Source organism: Myotis myotis, unplaced genomic scaffold (assembly GCF_014108235.1).
Source record: "Myotis myotis isolate mMyoMyo1 unplaced genomic scaffold, mMyoMyo1.p scaffold_m19_p_1, whole genome shotgun sequence".
Lineage (NCBI taxonomy): Eukaryota > Metazoa > Chordata > Mammalia > Chiroptera > Vespertilionidae > Myotis > Myotis myotis.
In genome coordinates, this window is record NW_023416313.1 from 71,829,173 (window position 1) to 71,851,138 (window position 21,966).

Consider the following 21,966-nt stretch of genomic DNA (forward strand, 5'->3'; position numbering starts at 1 on the left):
TTTTCATTCCAGGACATATATTCAAATGCCTACAAATATTCCTACTTAGACGTCTCATATGTCCAAAACTGAAATGACAATAGCAGTTACAAATCAGGATCTCATCACTGACTGTCTCATCTCCTCAAAGTAGTTACAAATTGTAATGAGCCTTAAAATCTCTTGAATTATCCTACTCTCCTTTGGCATGCCCACTGCCCCTATTACCTTAGCTCAAGATCTTACTACAGTGATCCCTTCCTTAGCTGTGGTTTCATTTCTGCAGTTTGTTACCCAGTCAGAAAATATTAAATGAAAAATTCAAGACAAGAAATAACCAATTCTTGTTTTAAATTGCATGCAGTATTTTAAAAAATATATTTTTATTGATTTCAGAGAGGAAGGGAGAGATAGAAACATCAATGATGAGAGAGAACCATTGATTGGCTGCCTCTTGCACGCCCCTTACTGTGGGCTCGAGCCCAAAAGCTGGGCATGTGCCCTTGGCAGGAATCGAACCTGGAACACTTCAGTCTGCAGGCCGATTGCTCTACCACCGAGCCAAATCAGCTTGGGACACATGCAGTTCTTAAGGTGTGCTGTCCCACTCGATCCCACCCATAACATGAAGCATCCCTCTCTGTCCAGCATACCTAGGCTTATCTCCTGCTTATTAGTCACTTAGTATCAGATATGTCACAGTATTGTGGTACTTGTGTTCAAGTAATCTGTTTTACTTAAGGGCCCAAAGGGCAAAAGTGGTGACACTGGCAATTCGTATAGGCCAAAGTAAAGCCAAAAGCACTTTTATGGGAAAAGGTGAATACAGTACAATAAGATATTTTGAGAAAACCCACATAGTTTTTTCTATACTATAATAATAAAAGCGTAATATGCTAATTAGACCAATGTCCTTCCAGACGCAGCCAGGGCTGCCAGGGAAGCCCAGGTCCTGGGTGCCAGAGGGAAGCCGGTGCTGGCAGCTGGGGGAAGGAAGGCCTACCCTTGCACAAATTTTGTGCATCGGGCTTCTAGTACTGTTATAATTGTTCTCTTTTATTACTGTTGTAAATGTCTAATTTACAAATTAATTTTTATCACAGGGACGTATGCATAGGAAAACACATAGTATATATAGGGTTGGGCACTTTCTATGGCTCCAGGCATCCTCTGGGGATCTTGGAAGATATTCCCTGCCATGGAAAACGGGGGACTACATCTTTTGTCTATCATTATGGCAATGACTTGGCACTGGTATTCCTGCCTTCACTACATCTTTGCCCTGTTGCTGAAGTAGTCTTTTAAAGATACAAGTTATAGCCCTAACCCGTTTGGCTCAGTGGATAGAGTGTCGGCCTGTGGACTGAAGGGTCCCAGGTTTGATTCCGGTCAAGGGCATGTACCTTGGTTGCCCCAGTAGGGGGTGTGCAGGAGGCAGCTGATCGATGTTTCTCTCCCATCGATGTTTCTTACTCTCTATCCCTCTCCCTTCCTCTCTGTAAAAAACCTTTAAAATATATATATATTTTTTAAAAAGATACAAGTTATTACTCTGCTTGAAATCTAGTACAGCTTTCAAGATAAAGTTCAAAGTCCAAATCACCCAAGGTGCTTTATGATCTGGTTCCCACCAACGAAGTCAGCTTAATTTTCCTCCAAAATATGCTCATTACTGCACATAAGTAAGTATGCTTCATATGTCCTTTACCCCCTACTTGAAATATTCTGACATGTCCTTATCTTCTTTATCTGCAGGACCATACCTAAATACTGCCTTCCTACAGTCCAATCTGCTGGCTGCCCCTCTCTTATACCCCCAACTCTACAGTTACTATGCCCAACATTCTTGTAACTTATTTACTTGTAGTTCCCTTTTCCACTAGACTACAAAGCTTCTTTAAAAAAAAAAAAAATATATATATATATATATATATATATATATATATAATTGATTTTTTTCTAAAGAGGAAGGGAGAGGGATAGAGAGTTAGAAACATCGATCAGTTGCCTCCTACACACCCCCTACTAGGGATGTGCCCACAACCAAGGTACATGCCCTTGACCGGAATCGAACCTGAGACCCTTCAGTCCGCAAGCCAACGCTTTATCCATTGAGCTAAACCGGTTAGGGCTACAAAGCTTCTTAAAGAGCAAGGTACTGAAGGGAAGAGTTTTTATGTATCCATTAGATTTTGCAAGAAATGACCTAATATATAAATGGAAAATGAACTAATAAAATACCAATGACCCAATTATTTCAGATGGTTTTCGTGGCTGATTTTGCTCAGGCTACCAATGGTTACATTATTCACAATTATGGTACAGCCATACCTCATTTTACTACACTTCAGGGATGTCACTTTGTTTTTTAAAACAATTTGAAGCCAAGACAGCTTACCAGCAAAAAGATTATGACTCACTTTATTGTGATATCAGCTTTATTGAGGTGGTCTGGAATCTAACCCACAATACCTCTGAGGTATGCCTGTACTTTCTTCTATGGCTTCATCATAGATTAGGTAGAAGTCAGTGTGGTTTTCCAAAGAATTTCAAAATATCTTTCTGACAGCTCCATTTCCAATTAAAGAAAAATCAGGCATGTAAATATCAGAAACAATAGGCAAGTTAATTTTTCAACTCATCAATTCTTAATAGGAATTACCAGCCAAAGTTTTAAAAATTGCCTAACTAAGCAATGCTCTGTTAATTCTTTCAAAGGTTTACTTTTTATGTTACCTTCAAAAAGAATATGCTAACACATATAATTAGAACAGTGGTTCTCAACCTTCCTAATGCTACGACCCTTTAATACAGTTCCTCATGTTGTGGTGACCCCCAACCATAAAATTATTTTCGTTGCTACTTCATAACTGTAATTTTGCTAGTTATGAATCGTAATGTAAATATCTGATATTTAGGATGTATTTTCATTGTTACAAATTGAACATAATTAAAGCATAGTGATTAATCACAAAAACAATATGTAATTATATATGTTTTCGATGGTCTTAGGCGACCCCTATGAAAGGGTCGTTTGACCCCCAAAGGGGTCGCGGCCCACAGGTTGAGAACCTCTGAATTAGAACCAAACGTTTTTGCCTCGTAACTTCTAATGACCAACAGCTATTCCTGACTATAATCCACTAAAATTCAACAGTGACTCTGTACTAAAATTTATTAGATGTTCTATTCCTTAGAAAGTCAAAAATCTTGAGTTCCTTGGCACTGTCATTACTTTAACTTAACTAAAAAATACTCCAAGCAAAAATAATTTTGTTACTATTTGTTCTTCCAGCAAATCTGCAATTATGGGTTGTTACGTCACCACTTGCCCTGTTCTTTTAGGTCACATCTGTATCACATATAAGGTAGGCATACAGTGGGGCCTTGACTTACGAGTTTAATTTGTTCCTAGACTGAGCTCGTTAAGGAGTTCGTTAACTCAAATTACTCTGTCAACTCAAAGCAAAAAAATCGGCAGAGAGACAGCTGGTATCTCAAAAAACTCGTTAGTCGGTACACTCGTTAAGTCAAGGCCCCACTGTACTAACAAAATAAGGTATAAGGTATATTTACCTAATCAAATTATTATGTTTTGACATAAAGATGGTATCAAAAGCCAAAAATATAACGAGCTGTTTTATCAATGATAATCATTAATTACTTACAAGTCAGCACTTAAACTTCAGTGCTTACTTATAAAGAGGACAAGATTGGTATTTTGGGTGAGTTTTTGTAACCTTTGACTACTTCCTGAAATTATCCAAGTAGTAAGAAATAATCTCTTAGAAAACAAGTACATTTCAGAAAATAATGCAGCCAAAGCAAAACTGTAGTTGCGGCTTAAATATTTTGCTTTTGTTAATCAGGGAATATTTAAATAGTTCTGAAAACCAAATTACTGTCCTTTTAAAAGCAGAAAACAACTAGTCACTAATATTATATTAAAAGGCTGCTGAAGCCAGGGCATGTATCTCTGTTGCAGGTTTGATTCCTGACCTGATCAGGGCTCGCAGGAGACAACCAATCAACGTGTTCCTCACAAGGATGTTTCTCTACCTCTCTCTCCCCCTCACTCTCTTCCACTCTCTAAAAATTAAGGGGGGGGGGGGGGGGGGGAATCCTGGGGTGAGGATTAACAAACAGCTCCTGAAAAATAATTTAGCAAGAATAGCCATAATCTAAAATATATAAAATGAAGATTTTTTTGCAAATAAAAGCAATGAAGTAAAGAGTTTAAAAAATTGTCAGGGTAAGCAATTTTCTATCTTCTATTCGCTGAAAAATTACTAGCATAAACTACTCATTTATGTTTCACTTTAACTTTACTATAGGTATATTCCTTACTTTTGGAACAGAATAATAAGTGAAATCTCAAGTCAAGCAGAAAAACATTACACTGGTTTTAAGAGCTGATTTATTATGCACACCAAAGAGTTGATTACCAACTCTTTCGGGTATTAATACTGACAACTAATTTTTATAATAAAATTATCTCAAAGCACCCTCTGGATCAAAGATGAGCTTTATTTGATAGATATGATAATGAGTTCTACTGAATTCTTTGCTTTGAAAATTGGGTGATCTACAATGGGAAAATTCTAGAAATTGCAATTTCAAGTGCCTACAGATTCTATCTAGGTAGGCAAAATAAAGTAAATCTGGTAGAACTACGACAAACCCCATATTAAAAAGGGAACCAGCTGCCACTCTGTCCCAAGCCATTTTTGCTCGTGGGAATGAGAGCCTAGTCAGGGTTTTGTTTTTTTAACTGCGGAGATTATCAGCTTTTAAAACACTTCATGGACCAAAGTGGGTAAAGCCGCTAGTAAATTATATATATTGAAAAATATATATATATAACAATTCTGTTACCAAATCAGACAGAATCACTTTAAAAGTAAAATAAAGCAGTAAAAATTGCTCTTGATATTGGGAATGAATAATCCTGATTTGTTAGATATTAGTATAACTCACATCTATTCAAATTATTAAACTAAATACAATCCCCCAAGTTTGATTTGATTCTTAATCTCTTTACCTCTAGGGTCAAAACATTTCATAATTACTCTAACTCAATTTATTTCTCCTACTAAGCACGTCACGTATTACTTATTTCTCATGTTTTAATTGCCTGTCTCTCCCAGTACATTTAAATTTCTTAAAGCTTGAGAGGAATTGTGTCTATTGTATCCTTAACAGCACACAGGCAGGGGGCTCACATTGGCTGAGATAGAAAAAAAGATTGAAATTATCAAAATCAGAACTGCTGAAAAACACTTTTTGATCCAATCCATCTGTTGGCCAACTTTTCCAAAGGTCTTTTAGAATTATAAACATCTACTTATTGACCGTTATCTTCCCTAATACCTTATTGCCATTTATGTTGAGATTAAATCAAAAAGGGAAGAAAACAGAAAATTCAGTTATGACACACAGAATAGTATAGAAATCTGAAAGTGCCTTCCACGTAAAAAAAAAGTGTTAAGTATTGTTCAAGATACAGTCTTACCCCAGGATGTTTTACTGCATTCTAATTCTGTGCAATTCTTAGATGGTATCCATAATTCTGAATATTCAATTATCCAGCATATACAGTTTCTTATCTACCCAGGATAGAAAGGAATTTTGCTGTATTCAAAATATCTCTTTCTACCTAAAAATATTCAAATTTTGTATAATACCAAAAGTTCCAGAAAGAATCAAATATAAAAATAATACAATTAAAACTAGATTTGGGGATGTTAACTGAATAATCTTTTGAGTAACACCCTGGTAGAGCCAGTTAATTAATTGGCTGTACAAATAACAGGAAACTCTGTGACAATGCTTTATACTGCTATGAAAGAAAACTAGATCGATGTGAAGAGATATTTGGTAGGTTAAGAGATGCTATACTCTAGACCACAGGGACACCCACATAGTATACATAACAAATGACTAATTCATTTAATTACTCTTTCTTTCAAAAGAAAAGTACAACTATGGCATATTCAAAACAGAATTACAATGTAATACAAGAAACGTAAAGACTAAGTTAAAAATTACAACTAGATGGATGCTGAATTTTAAGCACAAAATTTTAAATTGTTAATACTTACAGGTCCCATAATTGTGGCTTGCCAATGAAACACTAAAATCAAAACAAAACAAAAAAACTCTTGTTATCTAAAAATGTAAAGCTTTTATGAAATTAGCCATAAAAATCAACTTGAAAGTTACTTACTATCATCCCCAACTGGACCTGCAGAACACTGTGCTGGAGGGTCACGGGCCAAATCACTAAGTTCCTACACCAAAGCAGAAAATTATAATAAGCAAATTATAATAAGCAAAGAGTCAATTTGCTTATACCCAGACCCCATTTTCAATAAAACCTGGGAAAAATTTGTTCTGATACACTCTGCTAATTTGCTTCTGAAAGTCACACCACAACTGCTTATAAGGTAATCAAGACAGCCAGAAAGATCCCAGGATTCACAATGCTAGGATGATATAGTATCAGACCAGACCCTTATGCTTCCTACATAAGTATACTCTCATGTTTAACATAAATTCATTCCAAACACTTTTGATTCTGATCAGTAGGAGTTACAGGAACTCTTATCTCAGGGTTAAACAAGAGATTAAGAGAAACCGTCCATATTTCAACTTTTAAGAAACAACTTACAAAGTATCAATTTATTCTGAAATAAGTATTAGTTTGGTTTTATTGAGTAAAAAGTGTACTGGCAACTTGAATTAATCATCTATCCATTATTGGGCAAATGATTTTTTCACAGGCTAGATCAAGTCTTATATAACAATTATTTGCATTCCATGATCAGCCACTTTTATTATAATGACAATCTACTTTAACACCATTTCAAGATATATGTACTTTATTGTAAGAATCAAGCATAGTCTTATATGAACCCAGAATTTTCTTATGTTCTAAAACTTACACAATAAACTCTATTGTGTAACTAGCCCACTAAAAAGAAGAGAAACCAGAAGCTAACTTATGCAGCCTACTTCCCTCTTTGCTTAAGGAACATAAAGATCTAACACTTACACATCCAATTCAAATGCTCAAACATACCATCCTGAAATAAGAACATTATGTCCTCCTTGAATAGCGTATCATTTTGAAGTCTTACTTTTAATCCAATCTAGACCCACTATTTCCTAGGTTTATTTCATCATCTCTAAAATAGCAATGTCTATTTGTATAGAAGTTTGGAGAAGATGAATGAGAGTTAAAGCACTTTGGCACACAACCTGGCGTATGATGTACTAGGTACTCACCAACAAGCAGACCACTTTCATACCACCCATCCTGAGTAGGCACTCATAATTTGTTTATTAATAAGCAATATTGCTTCATTAATAGGCTACATATTAAAGCATTAGCCCTTAAATCTTTTGTCTGTAAGGAATCTTTATGATTAGCTGTCTATAATGCAGTTGTTTAGCAATTATACTGCCATAACACAAGATCAGCAGTTCAAGAAATATGTGTAGATGGGGTTTTAAAGAAACCATGCTATTAGCCTGAGTCATATAAAATTACAGTGGGGCCTTGACTTACGAGTTTAATTCGTTCCGAGACTGAGCTTATTAGGGAGCTCATTAACTCAAATTACTCTGTCAACTCAAAGCAAAAAATCGGCCGAGAGACAGCTGGTATCTCAAGAAACTCATTAGTCGGGACACTCGTAAGTCCAAGGCCCCACTGTACTAATATTTGACCATTTTAAACAACAGAAACTGCAAAATTTTTTATTTGGAAAGGTGGAAATTTATTGGGGAACAAATACAGGCTCCCACGTAGGGAGAGGGTCCCAAGGAAGTGACACACTAAGCTCCTTTTCCCTAGAAACTGCAATTTCATGTGGTTCTACCTAAAAATGTCCAGTAAGCATTTGAATTCAATTATTACAAAAAATGAGTTTCTTACATTGATCTACCCCAAATTATGTACTGAATAAATACATTATGTTCTGAGTATAATGAGCTTGTTAAAAAATACCTGAAGAAAAATACCCAGCAGTTATTTTTAAATAAAAACCAATGACAGTTGTTTTAACAAAATATAGTAATGTTAAAACAACTTCATTACAATAAACGTTCAAGAATATATAAGTTGACCTAGAATACTGTATTAATATACTACTTGAAAGTTACACATTTTAATTAAGAATTAGATCAAGAAAATATTTCTTACAGTTTTTTTGCACTCTGATATTTATGAATCACTAAGCCTTTATATGTTGCCATTATCACTCCTTTAGAGTAAAGGTCTAATTTCAGCTAGTTAACAATGAATTTCAACTTTTTAAAAAAAATGTATTTTACTGATTTTTTTTTTCAGAGAAGAAGGGAGAGGGAATAGAGAGTTAGAAACATCACGAGAGAAACATCCATCAGCTGCCTCCTTGCACACCCCCTACTGGGGATATGCCCGCAACCACGGTACATGCCCTTGACTGGAATCGAACCTGGGACCCTTCAGTCTGCAGGCCGATGCTCTATCCACTGAGCCAAACCGGTTAGGGCGGTTTTCAACTCTTTACTCCCATTATCTGCAGGTTCTCATTGCTTAATTTCTAAATGCCTTATTTTGCATGACCAAGACACCTCTGAATAATCAAAAGACCTGAAATCAGGCCAATTAATTTATGTACTAAAATCTACTTAAATTGAACATTAAAAAGTGACCTAAATTATTTTAAGGATCAAAACAGGTTTTTAAATCAGGTAACAGCATTTACTTCTAAGATAATAATTGTCATACATTATTATGTCCATAGCACAAGCAAATAGATATAAAAATATCTTAGCAGAGGAGAAAAAAGCATAGTAAAGTCTTCTTAGATGTGTTCTTCTATACAGCAGACATTTTGTCTACTCAATAATCCATCTTATCCTACTTTCCCTTACTCCAAACATGTGATTATAGTGTGGGTGATCTGTCAGCCACCAAAAACCACTTACTTAGGGCTAATCGTGGAATTTGTTCCTTCAGCCTCAGTGATTAGCTTAGAGTTGGAAAGTAACCAAAGCCACAACTTGACTTTATCAGTTTGTCCATGTATACCTGCCCAAGATTTTTCAAACTGAAGCTAGAAGTAACATTTCTCCCTTCTCTAACTAGGTCCCATTACGAATGTGGCTCAGAACTGTTGGCAAGCATGTGCCCTGAAATTACATGGCGAACCCAAAGAAAAAGAGACCACATTGGGTGACAGAAAGCCAAAAGCTGATATGGCATATAGATAGGCAATTTCAGGCTCCGAAGTTATAGCTTGCTCTGGTTCCTATAGCTACCTGTTGCCTTGATTGTTAACTACCACCAGTTTTCCTTCGAGTAAATCCAGAAACAAAAATAGACTCATTTAAGCAGAGTGCTAATGGAACCCATTACCAATTATACAGATTTTATCCCACTAAAACATTCAAGTAATGCTCAAGTACTGCTGGAAAACATTTAAGAAAACTAAATCAAGTCTCAAAATTAAATTGGAGGGACAGGAAGAAGTTACATGTCTGGTCTAGCAAAGAGGTAACTTTCAATCTAATCACAGAAACTAGAGATTCATTTAAACCCATTTCTAAAAATGAAAAATGTAACATTAGCTATTAGCTAAAGTTTCACCACCAAAACATTTATTCATTAGTATGAAAACAACCTTTTAAGCATGTTAGGTCTGAACACACCAAGATAAAAAAAAGCATGAACGCCACTCCCAATAGACTGAGCTAACATAAAAGTAGGCATAATGCAAAAACAAAAAATTACATTTCAACAACCTAGGCACTTAAAGGCATTCAAATGCTTTGCCTGGGACTACAACATGACATTTGAACCGATTCCTGATGGAGGGATAAGCATTTTAAATAGAGAAACTCATTCAAAGACAGAATGTGCAAGAACACAGGTTGTAAAAATTTGATTGTATTTTGGTATATCATAGACAACAGGTTACAGTAAGGGAGCAGCAGGTGTGGCCAGAAAAATTAATCAGGGCTGAATCTTTTCAGAGCCTTGAATATTGTGTCCAAGATTATCTCAAAGACAATGGGAAGTCATGGATAGTTTTTAAGCAGGAGTAAGACAAATCATGTTTTGGTTTTTTAACATACTAGCAATAGTACACCCAAAATGGTTCTTTTAATTTTTTAAATTAAATGATATCCTAAAGTATGTATATTATTTGTGTGTCCAGCTTGATAGTTAAGTAAAGCTTAACATTTTTACTACTTTGTTCAAATATAAAAAATGGCCCTAGCTGATTTGGCTCAGTGGATAGAGCTATCAGCCTGCGGACTGAAGGATCCAGGTTCAAATTCAGTCAAGGGCACAGGCCCGGGTTGCAGGCTTGATCCAGATCGATCAATGATTCTCCCTCATCATTGATGTTTCTCTCTCTCTCCTTCTTCCTCTCTGAAATCAATAAAAATATATTTAAAAACCTATCCATCTATATATATATGAAAGGCTAATATGCAAACTGTTCCCTTGGGAGTTAGATTGCTCACTATGGCGTGCGCTGACCACCAGGGGGCAAGGTAGAAGGAAGGAAAGCTGCAGCCAGGGAAGGGAGACCCTGGCCTGCAGCTGGCAAAGGGAGGCCCCGGCCAGCAGCCAGAAGGCCCCAATCCGCCCTGATCGTCAGCCAGGTCTAGGGACCCTACCCATGCACAAATTTTGTTGCACCCAGGCCTCTAGCGTGCGTGTGCGTGTGTATAAATATAAATATATATATAAATAAATGATCCAGATATAACTGAAAATCTCTCCCGTACTACCCAGATTCCATTGCCTTTCTCCAAGAGGTAGTTAACATTATCTCAAATTTGGTTTCTGCCATTTCTCCACCTTTTCACACACTACTAGATAGTATCACAGATGCTCCTCTCACCCCCATTCTGTAGGAATCCGTACTATAATATAAATATAATAAATACAAATAACAGGAAATCATATTAGAAACCTGTAATAGCAATTCAGTTGAGAGAACATTACCTAAATGGAAATAGTCCTTACTTCTACTTTATATTAGAGCTCCTTATTAGGAGAAAGAAAAGACTGAGTTCAAGTGTAGGACATGCTAAGCTTCAGGTAGGAGGCCAAAATAGTGTATCCGCTAGATAACTTGAAAAATAGGTCTAGGGATAGGTTCCAAAAAGAATGCTTTCTCAAGTGTACTTTCCAACAAAGATATATCAAAGATAAAGTATTTAATATAGCATCTGGCAAAATTGGAGAAAAAAAATTTCAACCATATCGACATAAATCTCTACTCGACTGAAGAAATAGGTGCTTCAGGTTAAACAAGATAGGGGAAACTGATGCTTTACTAGGATCGGTTCCTCCATAACTATTCAGTTTGCACCTATTACCCTCAGTGCGAATTTAGTGTTACCTATTTTTTAAGTTACATGGCCTTTAAATGAAAGACAAATGAGAACATCTGTTCCACTGTAAGAGGAGACTGTATTTACTAAATTGGGAGATCAATTTCCAATAAAGCCACTAAAAGTAATTTTCTAAAGCAATTCTGTCTTTGGTTTTCACCTTATGAATGACTTTAGAGCCTAAGTCTCACATACTTTGAGACAAAAACAATTTTAAAAATTATATAAAGAACTAAAATTAACTCTTAGTTTCATAGTAGAGAGGAACAGTGGCAAGCACCTGAATAAACAGCACACATATAAGACCTGTAAAGTCTTCATACCCCCCCCCCCCCCCCCCCCCCCGCCCAAGCAGGTGGGTTCTTGGCTAACTACCAAGACCACAGAAATAGGAAAGTAGTTGGCAGGGGAAAATTGATACACACTAATAATTGCTATAGGCTCCACTCACCTTGAAAGAACACTAAGATGGATCAAGGACATACAATTAGGGTACAAGGCTAAAAACTGTACTGCCCATTAAAAAACCCCATGAAGGTTAGGCATCACTTTGCCATGATGTGCTCTTTCAGGGAAATTTTCTTTTGGGATAACCTTCCTCTGAATTGCTTCTCCTAAAACCTGCACACCTGGCTAGTGTGAGAATTCACGCCTTCCCCCACTGGAAAATTTGCTTCTCCTGTCCCTTTAAAAACCTAAAAAGACACATTGGACAAGGAAACCAACAGATACACTTAAGCCAGTGAGTGTTCTCATCTGAAGACACATGACTAAACAGTAATGAGTCTGACCATTCCTTCTGGAATGGGGGCTCATAAGAGAAAACCTAGTTTGAGGAAGGTTTTGAATTCCATTCCCCATCAGGGCACATGCCTGGCTTGCAGGCTTGATCCCCTTAGGGCGTGTGCAGGAGGAAGCTGATGCATCTCACATTGATGTTTCTCCCTCTCCCTCTCATTTCTCTCTCTCTAAAAATCAATTAAAAAATCTTTTAAACAACAAAAAACTTCCACTTGACTTAGGCAAGAATTGTATGGCAATGTGAACAAGCACTATAAAGACAGTCCTGGCCTCTTTGCTTACACCTATATTAAGAAACAAAGTACTACCCTCAAGAACTGGGGAAGATGAGGGTATGAGGTGGGAAACAAGAATGACTCTATAAAAAATTTTAAGAATCACTCTCAAGGACCCTTAAAACCTAGCAGTATAAGGGTATATATTTAGACCAATGAGAGGCCAAAATGCAGTACAATTAATTGTCCCATCAGGAAGATATTAACTGCTCTAATTGTTCTTATAAAGATCATGTTTACTATGAAGTAAACAAAATTTTATTGACTTTAATGTTGTGAAATTTCTACATACCTTATGTAGATACAAATGGCAAGGAAGAAAACAACAAACATCTAAGAAACATATGGTTATCAGACATTACTTCAGAAGAATGAAGCTTGGCAAAAGATTTTGGGATCTGAACAATTTCATAAAGCTGTAGACTTAAGAATGGAAAGAAATAGTCCCTTTAAAAAGTTTTAGTTTGAAATTTATAACTTGTGAGAAATTCCCAAAGTTTATCTTAGACTAGGAGGCGAGTGCTGCACACTATCTCATTACATCACTGACAAGATATTAACTTCCTGTTTAATTGTAATTATAGATGAGACAAGCATGTTTATTCATTAGACAAGATACAAAGAATGGCTTGAATGAATAACACTAACATTTTCTTTCTTTAGGTCACCATTAAAGGTAAGTCATTTAAGATTACTCAAAGCTCTTCTTTTGTAAGCACTATCTAAATGGGCAGAGACAGAAAGCCAAATTTAGATTCTAAGCTTTGATCCATGAAAGCAAATAAGGTATTTTATAGATACAGGAAAAAATTTAACAGCAGTCAATTGGTTGAAAATATTCAATTACACATTAGCCATGTAATTATAACACGACCAGGATTAACATGAACAAGTATTTCATCCTGAAAATGAACAAGTAACCAAGCAGCAATGAGCCACAACTGAGGCCTAAAAGGTCAAACACAGCAAATTTAACTATGAAGTTAGTTGGAAGTCTCTGAATGCTACAAGATTATATTGAAAGTATAACTGAGATAAAAATCAGATGTTTGGGCAAAGTATAAAACACTTCACTGAATTTTCCCCTTCCTTGACCTGGCTGAGTAGGTCAGTTGGTTAGAGTGGGTTCTCCTGATGTGGCAAGGTTTTGGGTTCAATCCCCAGTCAGGACACATACTAGAATCAACCAATGAATGTATAAATAGGTAGAACAACAATTTTTTTTTTTTTTTAAGAATTTTTTCCCTTCCCACTAATAGGGCCAAGGGTATAGTTGTAAGAATAGATCTTACGTAATGGAGTAAATTGGTTAATAAAATATTCACTTTCTTTGCTCTGATAGCAAAACCAGATCAAGAACACAAAATTTCCAGTTAAAAAATGAAAATCATTTGATTTCACTAACTTCAAAACATTTTTGGCAAAGGAGGAATAAATAGTTAGAAAACAAAAACCTTACTATAACATTGACAATGTAGTATGAGAAAAATATTTAGATAAACCTATAATTTATAGGTAAATCTAGTATGTGAATAAAGATACCCCTTATAATTTCTCTTAATATTTCCCCTATTTGGCTTATAATATTCTTAAACGGTTAAGTTATATAAGGTGCAAATATCTAATCATGTGTTTAAAATGCTTATTTCCTCCACTCAAAGCAGATTCTCATGGGTAATGACAGGCTTCCTTATTTTTTATCCCCTGGGACTAGACTACCGTGCCAGAATAAAACCTCAGTGAGTATTGACTAAATGATTATCCCCTATGTCTGTGGTTCTCAACTAGAGGGAGGCTCCAAAAATGCCTTTAGGGAGTATTTCAAAATTATGCCTGTTTCCACAGAAAAATAACTCAGTGTAAGTCTGATAAGACCCTGTCTGTGTTCCTGTATACTTCAAAAACTCTGCTAAGCATTCTGACATATAAATATATGTCAAAACCCACATACACAATAACATACATAATAAAATACAAGAGTCAATCTAGGATTTGAGAATTTAATCTGAAACATTTTTATCTCAGTATCAGAACCTACTCTCTTCTTTAATAGAAAGAAATTATAGTAAAATGCTTTGGGAAATTCTTAAGAATTGACTATCTTAGATAACCAATGGCACTTGAACCCATGAGTTAACACATAAATTAGCAATAGGCATATCTGATAAGTTTTTCCCCTAGTGCTAGCAAGAATTTTTAACTGTATATTTGTACAAATAACAAAACCAGAATTAACACTGCAGGTGAACATGATGAAACCAAAGCACAAGGTGTTAAGAGTAAGTCACTCTTTTTCAAATTAAACAAATATGGAGGTCATTATATGATCAAGCATCCTTCAGTTACACAACTGTCCTACACATTAAATTAGCTAGCTATAGACAAGTCTTGAGGATCTTAAAAGAAACACATGCAAGACAGTGTATCCATCCTCAAGGCTCACTGGGGACAAGTTCAATATATCCCTAAGTGATCAGTCAGGCACATGGTAGTTCTCATAGTCCTTGAAGAGAGAGGCCAACAAAGTATTCACTCATACTTTCAAAAACTCATGTTAGCTAAATATTTATTTCACAGTATTTAAAGTTAAATCCCATTTCAATGCTAAATGAAAGAAAAAGGGCTTACTTCAGGTAGCCAAGACTAACATGACACTCATCTAACTATAAAACAGAAAATGAAATGGTACAAAACACCAGTACAGCATGGAGTTTAAGAGTGTAAATTGATTTGTATCTCGTTACTTACTAGCTGTGTGACTATAATAACTTAACCTCTCTGCCTGTTTCCTTAAGTATAAAATGGAATGGTAAGAGCATCTATCTCTCAGGGTTGTTGTAAAGATTAAATTAGTTGATACAACAGGTTTAGAAACAGTGTTGAGTACACAGTAGATACTATGACCAAGCTATTAGTAGTAGCAGAATGATATATGAAGAAAACTTTTTTGAATACCAAGAACTTAAAGAATGACATGACAATGTAGTGGGGTTCAGAGGACACCCTGTGGAGCCAGATTGCCTGCCTAGGCTCTAATCCCAACTCTGATATTACCCTGGGTGTTTTTTCTTTAACATGTGTCTCAAAGATTTCTAATCTCAAAATGGGGACAATAATTGTACCTGCTTTCTTGGGTTGTTATAAGATTACATGAGTTAACACAAGTGTTTCACATTTCTGAAACACTGTGAAGACTCAAAGCATGAGCTATGTTTGCTGGCTTGGTTCACATTATATTTTATGCCAAGTTCTCTAAAATATCCCCAAAACACATGCACTGTAGTTATTTTGTTTAATAGTAGTAGTAAAATCAGTATTGCTCCCAAATACCACCAATCAACTTGGAGTTTCTACTTTTGATTATTGTTGTTTAATAGTTTCATTAGACCATACTACAGCTGGTCTAAAATAAAGAGTACAGCAAAAACCAAACAAGGTTTTCTGATAAGACTGCTTGGTCTAAGAAATATTTGAACAGAAAATTGTAAAATCATAAGTTTTAGGACAAAATGAATTCAAAGGCTTAATCAAATGAACTATCAATGGTTAGATAGTCGGACAATAAGCACTTCATTAAAATAATAAGATATATCTTAGTATTTGGATTTGGAGGGTTTCAAAGAAGAATTCAAAATAAATAGGTACATGACACAAGAAATACCATACAAACATCAATGCCTACCTGACCTCATTATTTCTAGAACAAAGGTACCCTCTCTCAACAATTGTCCACTTCTAAAATTCTGCTTGGAACTGAATTTCTTTTTAAAGTTTCACTGTGTAATTCTGACAGCAACTGCTGACAACCAAAGCACACGCAAGTCAAAACTTTTCTATGAGTTAAAAAAGTTTTTCCCATTTGTTAGGTGTCATTATATCAAGATTCTATACACACCTTCAAAATATTTACATGACAAGCAAGTACAAAGAGTACTAGGCTAAAAACAGTTCTTTAATAAAAGTTTTGAAGGTTAAAGTGATAATAAAATAGCAGTAATAATAATTTGAGTGTCATGTGCCAGGGGCCCGTTCAAAGCCACACATTAATCTATTTAATACAGTACTAAAATCAAAACAAACAAAAACAAAATCTAGAAATCTAAAATTTGTTTTGCTCACTGTTGCATCCCGTGTCTAGAACAGTGCCTGCTACAGACTAAGCACTCAAATATCTATTGTTCATATTAAACAAATATTCATTTTTATAGAAGCACACAACTTGCCCAGCCCTAGAATTCTAACTGGAGCATTTCTGCTCCGGAGTTCACACTCTTAACCATTACAATGCCTCTCTAGAGCTTTTAAATCATTAAAAGTGGTGTCACAGCAGCTGGTTATCACCTGCAAAAGAAAAAAAATCAATGAGACCCTCCTTTAAAATGTTCTGTTCCACATGTATAAAAAGCTATGGACTTGAAATTATGCCACATCTCAGTGGCCTGAACACCCATGGATTAAAAAGGTTTTGATTTGTACTAAATATTGTGTTTTTTGTATTTAACTATTCTGTAAACTATAACTATACTTCTCCAAAGTGCTGCTGGCCTTCAAAGGGGTCACAGAAAAGGGTGTTTAAATAATCCTTTCAGCCTTAATTCCTAGGTTTTCTTCTTCTTTTCCATTTTCTCAAATATATATTTAAGTTTATATTTACATAAACCAACAATAACAATGCAATGATGACCTAAAACAAAATCAAATCATCAATACATGGAGTGAAGATCTAAAACTTCATCGTCAAATACAGCAGTTTTTTCAAATAAACACCAAAGTGACACGTAAATGTAAAATTAATCAGTTCCAGGCCTATTTTAGTAAAGCCAAGAACTTGCATTTCCTTCCATGCACAACCCTTTTTAAAAGATTCTAACCTACAACCTCCCCTGTCTCCTAGTTTTAGTAAGGCTGAATTTATTCCATGACATTTTTTTCAAGTTAGCTGTAAATACTCCACCCTCCTGGATTGTGCAAGAACCAAACACATCACACATACACAAGTTACAAAAAAGGGAAATACGGTCTGAGAGTTTGACGATAGCTAAGTATTGAGCAGGAGGTCTCAGCGCAGTGTACAACCCAATGTGAAAGTTAACATTAAACAAATAATACTATTTCATATTTTTACAAAAGGAGATGCCGGAAAAAGCCTGAACCAGTTAAAGCAGCCGCCATCTTAAAATGCGGGATAGAAGTTAGAGCAAGAAAATGAGACTAAACCACCGGAGGTGGAGGTTCCGCTCAACCAGAGGCTTGAAACCCCCCCCCCCCCCTTTTCAACAACTGAGACCGACGGGTTAGTGTCAAACGTGAAGCAGAATCAATCTTCCCACAGGCTGCTCCTAAATGGGCTGAGGCAAAAATAGGTCCAGCTAAGCTTAGCCTCCGGCCGTCGCCCCCTTCGCCCCCTCCCCCAGCCCAGGGAAAGCAAGCTCCCAGGAGCGGTTCCATCAGCTCCCGGTGCGCTTCCGATAAATAGCTTCGGGGAAAAACCTGAGCCACGGGAAGTGGCAACACTGTGTCAGCCCTCGCCTCCCAGCACCTCTGCTTCTGGTGTAACCAGCCCGAGCGATGAGGAGTTTCTGAGCAGACCCGCTCACTGCCCCTCCGGGCTCAGACAATCCACCCCTAATAAAGTCCAGGGCCCGCGGATCCCTGCCACCTTCCTCCGCCCCGGAAAGCCCAGAACCTTGATCTTACAATTAAGTTTTCAAGCGCTGGGAACAGGAAGCGCCATGACATCTGCGGGAGCCCCACTTGCCACGAGTGCTCTGCTCAATGGCTTTAAACCTCTCCTCCTCCACGAAGTCTGTCCGCGTTCCCCATCCCCCAAAGGACGGAAGACCCAGGCAGGCTACTTCCAACATGCCGCGTCCCCGTCGTCGCCCCCCCCCCCCCCCCCCCCCGCCCCCGGTCCCCACGGCCCCGTCCCGGCCGGCCCCGGGGTTACCTTATTAATCCGTTTCAGCGCCATAGTCTGTGCTTTGCGTCTGGCTCTTCACTATCTCGGTGTGTGCTCGGAGGTCCGGCCGAAACTCTTGATGACCCCGGCGGCAGGCAAGGCTGGTCTCTTCGTCTCACACCGGCTCTGCCAGACACAGGCGCCTTTTGCAAAAACGGAGCAGATCAGCACTCGCACAGGCCCCGGAGAGACCCCGATGAGTCCAGGTCCCCCAAAACCGCCGGGATCCGGGGAGGGTGGGGTGGGGTGGCGCGGCCGAGCCACCAACAGCCTCTATGCCGTGCTCCGGGCCGAAGAGGGGGCGAAGGGGGCCGGGGAGGAGCGGAGGGGAGGCCACAAGTCGGACGTCCCGGCCTCTCGGAAGGAAGAGACCGGGTGGGAGAGGAAGAGGCGTAGGAGAAAGGGGTGGGTGCGGGGCAGGGTCCGGCGCCCAGCAGAGGAGGAGCCGGGGCCTAGTCGGCGCTGCGCCGGCGTCACTGGGGCAAAGAAAGGCCGGGGGAGGGGGGACGGGGAGGCTCCGGGCCGGCGCCGGGCTCCCCTCGGCTCCCACTCCGAGGCGCGGCCGGGGAGGGGAAGGGAACCAAGGAGAGGGGCCAGATGTGCGCGGCTGTCCCCGCAGCCACAGCTCTTGTGTGTCGCCCCTGACGCCACCGTACACTCCGCCTTCCAGCGCGCTCCCGCGCCCAGCCCCCGCCACCACGCGCCCGGGCAGCCCCAGAGGCTCCGGCGGCGGCGCGAGGACGCGCCCATTCCCCCTCCCCCTGAAGCAGGAGCGGCCCCGGCTCCTCCGCGCTCCCCACCCTACCCCACCCAGCAGGCTGGCCCCTCGGGCCGCCCGGGGCCTGCGTCTCCCCTCTTCCCCGGCCGGCCAGGGAGCCGGCCCCCCTCCCCAGCCCCCGAGCCGTCCACACCCACGCGTACTGAGGGGCCGGGGCCTCCCTCCGGCTGCGGCCTCGGCCTCCTCCCCGCGCGGAAGCTGGGTGCCTCCCCGGCCCTACGGGGCTCACGCGCACGACACAGCCACAAGATGTCCGCTCTGACGGAACTACTGCCAGCTGCCACGCTCCGCCCCTCCCCCCGCCGGCCTCTTCACCGCCGCGGATCCGTCCGCCAACGCCGCTGTCGCGAGCGCCGGGCGCGTCTAAGGGTGCGGGGAGACAGTTTGCGTCCCACGTCTGGGGCCAAGGGTCTGCGCTACCCACTTTTCCTCCTTTACACAGAACAGCACCTTCTTACAAAACTGATCGGAGGTTGGACCGGGAGGGCAGGGGCCGGAGGCGGGTCATGGGCTGGGGAGGGGCGGGGGGGAAGGGTAGGGGGGCGGCGGAAACCCTGAGACTCAGAGAAGCATCGAGAACCGGAAGGAGTCCATAGCAGGAGGGTAGAGGAAACGGCAGCTGCGCCGTAGAACCCCACGCCCCTCCCAGCAGCGTCCCCCAGTTTTTCTCACTTGGTCTGAAGGCGGTTCTCGCGATAACCTCGTGGCTGCTTTCCCGGAGCTGGAGCTCTGCAATGACTTAAGGGCAGTTTTGTGCACTCTTCCGGATGTGGGCCCGCCCCCAAACCCACAAACTCTCGCGAGACTCACTAGGCACCGGTTGGCGCTGGGGCGGGCCGCGGCCGGGAAGCACCGCCCCTGAATGCTTGTGCTGGTGGGAGGGAGAGGAAATGGAATTCCCCGGCCTGGTCAGGGCGCGCGCCGACACAGCCCTCTCACGCGCCCAATCAGGAATGTGCGGTGGGAGGCGCCGAGGACTAATTGCGAGATACTTGTAGTCGGGCTTGACCCGGGCTTGTGAAGTTGGCGTTGGAACAGGTGAGAGCTCTTGACTCTCCTGCGGGTCTGACCCGGTTGACCATTGGGCGGAGGCGCAGCCCAGCGTGGGAATCGTAATTTAAAACAGAACCTAGCGGGCCGCTGATCGGCGCTCCCATCAGCCGAAATCTAATGTATTTCTGACCTGGGAGGATCGATATACTGGGAAGAGCAGACCCATAGAGACCTGTTCCCATAACTTGAGCAGCCTAGGAGTCAAGCGCAGCTGTGAATTTAGTAGATGGGGGAAGGGGGGATGGGGGGGGGGCTGTTTGCTGGTCTCTGTAAGCAGCCGACACCATCCGCCAAGGGTTAGGTATGGAATAGACTTACTACTTTCCTCCTGTTACGTTTTCACTCCTTGAGCCACAGCGTTGCGAAACTCAATCAGGAATTCAAAGTTTTGGGTCTGAAAACTCAATACGTAGTGAAACATCCAGGGGAAGAAATACTAGGACAGGATTGGCCTGTTTTAATCTGCCGGGTCTGAAGTTTGGAGAGGGCGATTTTGCTCTCTAGTGTTTCTTCCTGGCAGAGGTTAGTAAGACAATTTAAAAAAGGCATTTAAAGGTAAGCATTGACCTGCTTAACGTTTTCTAATAGTCCTTAATGATCCCAATAACGACGTGGAGGTCTTTAAGAATTAAACAGCAAGGTAAACTTGTTTTTAAAATACACTTTTAAAGGGGGAAACAGCAAGTTGTTTTCCTGTTACAAGAATGCCTTACCTAGTAAAAACTTCATAGGTCTAAGTTAGCTAATACATACTGTCCAAGAGAACATAATAGTGTCATTAGGGCAATTAGTGAAACAGTGTTTCTCAAACCGGTCGCTATTGAAATCACCTAGGCCCCTAGGGGTTTCCTTGAAATGCTGATTTTGATTTGGGCCAGGATGAAGCCTGAGATTCTACATTTCTAATAAACTCCAGGTGACTCAGATTATTCTGGTCAGAGCAACTCACTGCGAGTAGCCAAAGCACTAACGTGCTCGCCTCCTGGCCTCCCCGCCCCCCAACCAATAATCGTTTCCTTGCTCTTTCTTTTAACCTAATAGTGTAGGAACACGGTTAGGCAGTTGGAGTGGAGGGAGAAATCCAGGTTTCACTTCTGGCTCTGTCGCTTCCCATATGTGTGCTATTGTGTGGTTACTTAGTTTCTTCAACACAAAACTAGGCACAATAATAGCTGTTGTCCTTTCTCACAGGGTTATTGTGTCGTTTAGATGTCATAATGTATGTGAAAGGACACTGTAGACTGCAGTGGTGTATAAATGTAAGTTATTAAACTAACCAGTGAGACATTAACTGGCCATAGTGTGGGATAAATCTGTAAGCATAATAATAAAGGTAATATTTATGGAGCACATTACCAGATACTATGCTTGTTAACCCCCTTTACAAATAAAGAAACTGATGCAGAGATTAAATTACTATCTCAAGGTCACACAGCTAATAAATGGCAGAAATAGAATTTGAACCCATTGCCGTTGACTTCAGAGTATTTATTAATGGGATTTCATATTATCTCTTAATTTAGAAAGTAGGAAAGTAGGATGTTTTGTGTTTCTACTTTCAATGCTATCTGAATCTAATTTTATATGACTCATTTCCCCATCTATTTGTTTTGTTCTTTCAGAAGCCAGGCTTTAGGGGTGGTAGGAAACATTCCTACCTTGGAGAAGCCAATTTATATTACTTCATTTAAACAATCTTCAGTATGAAAGTATCATAAAAC

General features: G+C 39.7%; 1 protein-coding gene across 4 annotated transcripts in view; it reads right to left on the reverse strand.

The window, feature by feature from the left end:
• The window catches only part of UBE2D3 (ubiquitin conjugating enzyme E2 D3), a 28,562-nt gene extending 10,022 nt beyond the window's left edge, over positions 1–18,540 (reverse strand). Inside the window, exons 1-3 of one of the 4 annotated variants that reach the window (XM_036341098.1) lie at positions 18,153–18,244; positions 6,206–6,269; positions 6,081–6,112 (exon numbers count right to left, since the gene is read on the reverse strand). In XM_036341098.1, the coding sequence (XP_036196991.1) occupies positions 6,081–6,112; positions 6,206–6,269; positions 18,153–18,194 (138 nt within the window). In that variant the 5' untranslated portion in view covers positions 18,195–18,244. Of the gene's footprint in view, positions 1–6,080; positions 6,113–6,205; positions 6,270–18,152; positions 18,292–18,402 lie in introns of those variants that run through there. The other 3 variants (XM_036341107.1, XM_036341116.1, XM_036341126.1) reach the window with 3 other exon arrangements.
• Between the last annotated feature and the right edge of the window lie 3,426 nt (positions 18,541–21,966).